Consider the following 9512-nt stretch of genomic DNA (forward strand, 5'->3'; position numbering starts at 1 on the left):
AGGTTTTGGCTAAATACACCTGGTGCTCATTGATTTGAAATTTCATTAAATATCTCTCTTAGCCTTCTCATTTGTTATTTTCATTCGCCTCATCTCTAGTTCAAAATAAGGAAGATATTCGATAAATTTTCAAACCAATAGAAATTAATTGTGTTTAGTTAAAACCTTATGGGAGGGAGATGAATAAAATTAACCTAATATTTTTTAATTTCCTTCACTTTTTATTTTCTTCTACTTTTTCTTTCTATTTTCTTTTTATTACATTTTCTCTCAATTTTTTCGAGAATCATAGCTTATAAAAGAGAAATTCTCAAAACCCCAAAGTATATGGCAAATAAAAACATATCCAACATAAAATAATCATAAATCACAATAAATCATAAGAAATACAAGTTTTAATATAATTCTATTGGTTGAGAGAAGAAAATCAAAAGCAAATATCAAAGTCAGTTTCCATAATTTTTAAATTGAACCTAGCTTCATGGTTGTTGAATTTTGACTAAATTGGTCAATTCTATCAATTTCCCATTCTCCCACTTACACCAATGCTGCTTAGATGTATTTAATAAAATTGAAAACTTAATACTAAAAATATTTAAGCTCATTCCATAGAAGTGAAAAATGTTGGTATAATTTTAAAGTTTAAGCATTGAATTTTTGAATTTCCATTCTCTTTCATTCCTCTTACTCTTCAACTTAATAGGATTGGTTAGACCGATTCTGTCCTTGGCATTGCTACAGGTCAAACTAATTAAATCCTGTTGTCCTACCAATCATTACTCGTGTTCTCTTTCATTCTTGGACTTGATATCTATTGATCGGATTGAAAGGAAATTCAATAAAGTCCAAGGATCCCTCTTATTCCTTCCATAGGACCTTGGTTGAAGGTGATTTCTAGCTGATCAGACTTAAAAAATGCTTGGTGTAGATCACACCTTTTCACTCTCCGGTGATAAGTTGTTTTACCAAACACCCGCTCACCAGTTTCTCCAGCTGGTGCCCGTCTGTTGAGACTTCCCTAAAAATCTTCCTTGTGTTGCTTTTCCTGTATTGCCTCCTGCAGAAGCCTATTCAGGATTTCAAACCTGTATTGCTTCCTTCAGTTCATATCCTTGTTCCTGTTTCCAATTTCAGGAAATTGGAGTAAACACAAAACACTTCCATCTTAAATTTACATAACTGCAATTCAAATTAGAAAATCTTCAGTTAATCTGGATTCCAAGTAAGTTAAGGGTACAAATTCAGTTCCACTCTTTGAATGAAATGCTACCTCAATCATAGATAAGCTGTGAACAAGAAATTCTCAGAAGACCATAGCAATATTTCACTAACATTTAGTGGCTAATTGGACCTTCTGAGAAACAAGCAAAAGACAAAATATGAACATTCAGATTATGCCAGGGAAGCCAAGTCTTCAATTATTCTTTCAGGAGGGACAATGGCTTATGTTTAACAACAAACCGTCCGAAGAACATCTACTATACTTCTATGTTTACAACTATTTCTTTCAGTAATTTGGAGGGTTCTGATCATTCCTCACCATCATGATCTTTCTCGTGTGTGGCATTCTCATTGACACCAGAAGCAAGCTCAGCCTCAAATGACTTGGAGGGCAACCTCTGATACACTGCCGAACCCAGAGGGAGAAGCCTACGCTTACCCAAAGTAAGTATCTGGCTGAGCTTCTCGTAATTCCACCTCTGCTGAATATAGACTATCACAGCGAGAAAAAATGCGGTGACTGGTATGGCAATGTCCCCAAACTTGGAGTAGAAATCCATGTTTGGGTTCACAAACTCATATTCTTCAGAGAAGTAAGGATTGGAAACAGGAGCCCTTATGTAATCATAGAAGTGAGGAAGAAGCCGGACAACTGTGATCCCGATAAAATACAGTTTTCTGAGTGGTTTGCAATGGATCTGCCACACAAAGTTCCCCATTACCTGAGGAAGCAGGAAAAAATCTTGGACAAGACCCACATACTCCTCCAGTTCTGTTTCCCATTCTCGCTGCACATGGAAATTTCCATTTGAATCAACATAACTTTCTGTTCGAAATTTCTCACCAGTTTGTGCAGCATGAATGATCAGAACAATTATATACCCAATCACATGTATGATCAAGGTAGTAATAAACACCCACTTATCACTTGGGACACGGTGTGACTCAAGAGGAGCCCGTGTTAGTAATCTGATACGCGATTTCCACACCTTCTGACAAAGCCTTAGAGTTAGTAGAAATGAAACCAGCACAAGAAGCTTCACTGTGTAATCAATTACATGGAACCATTGATTCCTATCAAGCTCGTATGATGGTGTCCCATAAGAATCAGATGCTTTCTTGAAGAGAGCTTCTGCATCTGTGATCAGAGGAAGGCTATACCCAAGAACCTGAACACCTAGCATGACAAGAGATATGTAAGGAACAGAATCCACATTATCTCTGATGTATAGCAGTTGGCTCACAATGCAAGCGATCACCACAGAAAGTGTCAGAATCCTGAGAATCCCCTCTACACCTCTGCGAGAGAGAATGTTTTCTCGCTGTCTCCGGTACATAATTGGGAGAGTTTGGAACTTGATTGTGCTAAAATGGAGAGGGTCATCTTCATTCCTTGCGCTAGTTATAGAAATCCTAGCAATTGGATTCGTTAACCACTGAGCTGTAGTGGGTGGATAAGACACAATCACTTCAATTAAACAGTCCAACCCAGCTTCAAGATCCATGCTCTCAAATAAAGTTTTCCATGAGGCCCGGAAATCCCTGCAACCAACAAGGTACATCTTCCCAACATGTGGATCATAAAGACCTTCAACAAAAACCACAGAAAAATTCTTATAAGCTTTTCCAGTAAGCATTAGTTGAGCTGATACATTCAGAAGAAGCTGTTTTTCTGTATATTCAGCCTTAGTATGGTAAGGAGTGTCCTCCTCTACAGTGGAACCATTTGACCAATAGCGTCCAAACAAAGGGCCAAGAGAGACAATCTCCATCTGGATCTCAATTCTTGGGACTGGAGACCTAGGGGGTGGATCAGGAATAGCAGAGACATGGAGTGTGAGATCTTCTGACAGAATAGAAAGACTGACTGGCGATGCCTCTGCATCTTCTAATTTAGGGAATGTCAGCAATGATTTTTTTATGACAGTTCCAAAACTGAAGGGCTCATTTTTCTCTAGGATGCTACCAGCAGAATCAAGTTTTGTGTACTGGTAATGCAGATGGGAAGACATGAAATGGTTTAAGTCCCACATCTCTGAAGGTTGAACTAGCTTTTCAAATGACAAAGGGAAGTATGAGCTGTGATCATTACTAATGCTCGAAATAGTCCCAACTATTATGCTTCTTTGCTTTACAGAAAAAGACACAGGAATGTATAAACAGATTCGAGAATTACAGCCACTCCCTTCTGCATCCGTGGAGCCAATGCAACCAACCATGCAGAGCTGCCCACTGGACGATCTCCAAATTCCCTCAGCAGGAAGAGTCATGTTGCTTAGCCCACTTCTCTGAGCTGCAGTATATGGATACTCAGAAGGAGGAACAGCTCTAAACACTGCAGAAACCCGTGCAGAGTTGGTATTGTCACGTGCAGTTTTTTCCTCACAGTGAACATTCTGCATAAAAAGTTTCACTTCTTGAAAACCCCCATCTGTAGCTTTAATCTCCTTATCTGTCACAAATGGACCCAACTTACTGCAGTACTCATCTGTTCCATTGCATCTCCAGTTTGGCACGATGGTGAAAGCTTCCCCCTGACTAAATTTCTGAATAATTGCACAAAACTCTGTATCCTTATAAATTTCAATCCCATTATTCATAAAGCTATCTTTATATGGGTAAGGATCACAGGCTTTTGCCACAACCTTTTCAGAACTGAATTCATATGCAGTATTCAACTGGGAAGAAATGCGAATTTCATCAAAGTACTTAGGGTTTGATTTTGGGTTCAAACTCTTCATTTCCCCATGCACTTCCCTTTTTGTCAAGGTGAATTTCTTGGGATAACGAAGAACAAGTAAGATTTGATCATCTTCTGAAAGTGGCAGCTGGTCATAACTATGACCAGAAGCCTCCAACCATGCCCATGGATCCGAAGATTCAGGCTCCCGAGAAGGCAACATTGTAGTACCTAACAAGCACATTACTTTTTCCCCATTATTTTCCTTTGATTCTGTGTAGATTCCTTGGAAAGAAACTGAGAGCTGAGAATTACCAGGCCATACCTGGAACTGAGGGCCATAAATTTTTTCCACAAATGAATTTTCCAGAGTAATGCCTAGTGTCAAGAGCCCACTGACACTGACCGAGTTCTTCAATCGACGGGTAGTATCAACATCGGTAACCCAGAAAGAAACTAAATTCATGGGTGTATGAAAATCAGATGAGTTATCCCAAGATTTTCTAACAACATATGGCATTAATGGTAACCCACCAGCATCTTGAACCCAATCCCCATTCACAAAAGGGAGCTCTTTCTTGATACTATAAACTCTGTTATCATCAGGCTTCAACTCAGAAGCTGATGACAGAACAAAGCCACATGCTTTCTTTACCTCATCAATCCTATCATACTTGTAGGTCACAGAAGGCTCATTTCTAAGATCAAACTCTTCACCGTAAAGAGATGAATTTGAGCAGCTAAAGAACAATACCATCAACAACCCACAAACAGTCCACGCATGAATACTCAAATTCATAATCTTCATGATTTCAAATCTTAAACCCTAATCACTTTTCCCACAATTGCGCAGCCACCCAACCAACCCAAATCACAAAACTTGAAAACCCAATTCTCTCAACACAAACGGGCGTATGAAATTTTACAGTTTTTTATGAATCGCCCACAAGTCATGAACACTCAGTTCACAATTCACCCGTAAAAAGTATCATCAAAACATTTGCAAACAAAGCTGAAGGAAACTAACAGGGTCGGTCAGCATTAAGCTTATTGTTTGATGGGCATGGTGCAGAGACTATGAAATTTGGTGAGAAGAGAACTGACCTGAAAATGGAGAGTTTTATTGGGTTCTTCACTACAGATCTGTCAGAAGCTCAAAGCCCAGTAGCTCTGGTTTGGATCTTGAAAATCGATGTGTCTGAGAATTAAAGAGAGAGAGAGAGAGGTGTGAAATTTAAGTTAGCATATGGCTGTGGAGCAAGTCAGCTCCTTTCACTTTAGTAGTAGTATTCAACTGTTGAGCACTTTTATGCCACTCTCCCGAACAGCGCGTCATGTAACTGTCATATACCTAATTACAATTTAGTAATTTACCAATCAAAATGCCAAACCAAAAATAAATATAAAAAAATTAAAAATAATAAATTTTTTTTATTTATTAATTCAAACTTATTTTTTTATTTTAATATTTTAATATAAAAATCAAGGGTTTGATTACAATATTGAAAGAGACTTGTTTTCGATACCTATCTATTACTTATATTTTAATCTCATTTATTTGTATTTTTATATATTAATTTCATTCATATTTACTTTTATTTTATTGCTTAAATCTCATCATACATATTTCAACGATCTTGATATTTTATTCAATAAATACTTTTGATTACTTATTATTTATTTTAAGTTATACTATTAAATTATTTTATCAAACATACTTAATTACTTAATAATTCAAATTAAATTATTAAATCATTTTATAAGTTATTAAGTCTGTTTATCAAACACCAATTAAGTAATTTTAAAATGTCTAAATAAAATATATATTTTTTAAATTATTTCATAGAAAAACTTTTTTTTTTTTTCCCTTTAATGAGTAAAGTCAACGAACAAATAATCAAATTTAAAAAGGAATATGAGTTGAGAAGGGGACAAATAACAATTTCTGAAGAGTCTTCGTGTTTCACACGGACTACAGAGCGCGTGGACGAGTGTACGCATGAAAATCAAATGGATTCCCGAAACGTGTCGGTTGGAGGACATCATCGTCATTTCAAGTTATCCCAAAACTGGAAAAATGGACTGTCCACGTGGATGGGCATTTCCTGATATTTACAAATAAATTGAGGGTGTTATTGAAATAAAATAAGACATCAAACGTTAACATCTTTACCAGCTATGAACACGCCGAAGTTGGTGGCATGGAAGCAGATCGCCAACCACCCCGGTGGTTGTGAAGAGGACTGACCTTCATAAATTTATATAGAAATATTGGAATCTGTGGACCCATTTGATTTAGAGTAGTTTCTCAAAGTGATTATGTATGTTAATGGTTTTGGGCATGCTTAGATGGACTTCCAAAAAAAAATTAAAAGTTATTTTTTAAGTTTAATAAGAATTTTTATTCCTATTTAACTAATTTTATTGGAACGATATTTGAAAAAAAAAATATTGAAATTAGGAAAATATTGGTTCTTATAAAAAAAATTCTCATTTAGGTTGTATAAATTTTTTTAATGTTTATTAAAAAAATTATGATACCAATAATATCCTTTAAAAATTACAACTTTAATTGAATTTTTAACTTCTAATTAAAATTTAAAACATGAAGTTATTTCACAAAGCATTAAAAAACCATTTTCATTCTCCATGATTTTTTTAGATATATGTACTTTTATTAAGCATTCTTTGAATACCAAAAAGCTAGAAAATAATAGTAACTTATACATACATATATATGAGGAGTTTTTGGGCAAAATAACACTTTCATAAATATATAAAAGGTTTAACCATTTACAAAAACTTATGTCATAAAAGATATTTTAAGAAAAAAAGAAATTTAAGTTAAGTTTCAATTGTTAACTAGGGTTTTATTTTTTAATTGAAGTCACAAATGGCAATTGAGGCTTCTTTTGATTTCATTTTTTAACCGAAAGGGGAATGAGATGGAGAGAAGGGGGGGAAAGGAAAATAAATTTAAAGAATAAAAAGAATTTTCTCTAGCTTTCGTGGATCCAAAGGGGTTAGTTTGCATATAAGTTTCAAAAGCAGCCCAATCTCCACATTATGCATGCACGGAAGGCTAGTTTGGTTCAAAATTCAAAGCACGAGTCTTTAAAAATTATTTCTAAAATTTGAGACAATAAATGCCTCAATTTTCTAAATAATATTTTTCTTAATACAAGTTTCAAAAAAAAAAAAATTACATTGTGGATTAGATTTGTTATCATTTTCAATTTTTTCTTTTTAAAAATAAAAATAGTAGTAATATAATAATTTTTATATAAAAAGTATGAATTAACCTTTGTCACCTACTCCAAGGGCGTAATGGTCATTTCACACTTCAAACCTCAAAGCTTAAAGTGTAACCTAACCCAAACAATTATCTTGTAACTGGAAGTTGCTAATTATCAAATACTTGTTCAGAGTAGCGAAACAAAATTCTAATATCTTCAAAACTTAACTTTAAAACTAAGTATTTATCAACCAAAATCCATTATTCAAATAGATTGCAAACTCAAACAATTCAAGTGCTAACAAAATTTTCATAATCTCCAAATCTCAACTTCAAACTATAAAAAAAAAAAAAAAAGAATATATATATAGGTTAATATCATTAAAAGAAGAAATAGGTCTAGGAAACCTACATAATGATGGGTTTGGAGTAAATAAATAAATTCTTGTATAAAGTGACGAGAGAAATTATTTCAAATAAGTATTTCTAAGAAATTCAATTTAGTTTAGGAATTATAAACAAATTATTGAGGATAGATTTTTTTTTTTTAAATTATTGATACCATTTGTAACGACCTGTTCCCAACTGTGTAGATATTGTCCGCTTTTGACCCAAAGGAACCCTTACGGCTTTAAAACGCATTTACAGGGTTAAAAGGAATTCATACTTATATAGCGTCAGGAACTTTCCCCCCTATCCGATGTGGGATGTCACAAACACCCCTCATACAGACACAACGTCCTCATTGTGTCTCATGGGATTGCGGGGTCAAACGGACAAACACCCCTTATGGAGCCAAACAAACCCCCACATCGGGGTCGGGGATTGGTTCTAATACCATTTGTAATGACCCGCTCCCAACCATGTAGATATTGTCCGCTTTGGATCCAAAGGGGCCCTCACGGATTTAAAACACGTCTACAGGGTTAAGAGGAGTCTATACTTACATAACATCAGGAATTTTCCCTCCTATCCGATGTGACAACCTTATATTAAATCATTTTTAAAATTCTTAAAATTTAAGATAGTAAAAAAAATTTAATATCTCAATTTTTTAAATAGTTTTCAAAAATCATAGCTTTTAAATTAAATTTTAAAAAATTGTCATACTTTTTGGAAATTATTATAATTTTTATGTTTTTTTTTATTTTAAAAAAGACAAGTGTATCTAAATGACATCTAAAATTTATTAACATCTAGAGATGTCAAGCAAGTGCCAGATTTATGCTTCAATGTCATGTTTGGTTTTGCAAAAAAAGATTAGATGTGTTGCAATTTATACAAAATGCAAAAAAAAAAAAAAAAAAACATGTAAGAATGAGTTGAATGCTAAAAAATATGTCTCTTTGGAGTCATGACATAAGAAGTTGGGATATATGAGAGAAAGAATTGCAAGTCTTGAGGAGGAAGTCCCCAATTCCCTTGGCCAAAATGGCTTCTTATCTCCATATAACCGCTCTTTGTTTGACAAACTAAATTGATATACTATGTGTGTGGCTCGTCAATATATATGGAATCTCTAAAGGGAACCAAAACTTTGTTACCTTGATTGATGATGCCATCAAGAAAGTGTAGGTGTATTTGTCAAGAGAGACCGAGAAGAACTTAAAAGTGTCGCAAATCTAATAATGGAAGTGAGTACATGGGAAATGAGAGATAGATGCATAAAACATGAGAATAATGTTTGGTACTGTTGGTAGCAGGGTAGGTTAACACACCAAGCAACAGAGAACAGAGTTGTGCTGCTATTGCTCTATATTTTTATTGGATCATAAGGCAAAATTTATACACGATATTGTAACAGATATGACCTCAAAAAAAGCAGCAAATTAAGCTACTTGTTGAACAAACAACTACCTATTACAAAATAGCATCAGAATTTGACTTAAAAACAATAACATAAAAATAGCATCAGCAAAACAGAAACATAAAAATAGCATCAGCACTCTCGTTGACTTCAATTGCATGTGGTTGATGTTTGCAGCCTTTCTTTCGGCAGATACTAAGGCATAACTCTCAACACTCCTCCTTGACTTAGGAGCTGCAAACTCCAAGTCTTTCTAGTAGAAACTCAAATCTTATTCTAGGATGAGATTTAGTCAGAATATTTGTATTCTGACTTTCTGTATTGTAATGGACTAGTTGTATATCTCTTTCTTTCTGTACTTCCCTCAGAAAATATAATTTAATCTTAAAGTGCTTTGTTTTACCATGAAAAACTGGATCATTTGCAATGGATATAGTGGCTTGGTTGTCTACAAATACTTGTGTACTCACTTCTTGCTTCATATCCAAATATGTCAGCAACTTTCTAAGCCATAAGGCTTGATTTACAACCGCAACAACAACAATATACTATGCCTCAGCTATGGATTG

The 9512-nt window shown here is 34.5% G+C and overlaps 1 protein-coding gene across 1 annotated transcript; it reads right to left on the reverse strand.

Moving 5' to 3' along the window:
* Positions 1–1191: 1191 nt before the first annotated feature.
* On the reverse strand, positions 1192–5161 carry LOC100248030 (uncharacterized). The gene has a single exon (XM_002280864.4). It carries the CDS (start codon positions 4707–4709, stop codon positions 1530–1532), a length of 3180 nt encoding a protein of 1059 aa, XP_002280900.1. The 5' UTR covers positions 4710–5161; the 3' UTR covers positions 1192–1529.
* Positions 5162–9512: the final 4351 nt, after the last annotated feature.

This window comes from Vitis vinifera, chromosome 9, assembly GCF_030704535.1.
Source record: "Vitis vinifera cultivar Pinot Noir 40024 chromosome 9, ASM3070453v1".
NCBI lineage: Eukaryota > Viridiplantae > Streptophyta > Magnoliopsida > Vitales > Vitaceae > Vitis > Vitis vinifera.

What these genes read in the sequence shown, in the direction of transcription:
- LOC100248030 (XM_002280864.4), bottom strand. Translation starts at nt 4,709, where the DNA reads ATGAAGATTATGAATTTGAGTATTCATGCGTGGACTGTTTGTGGGTTG.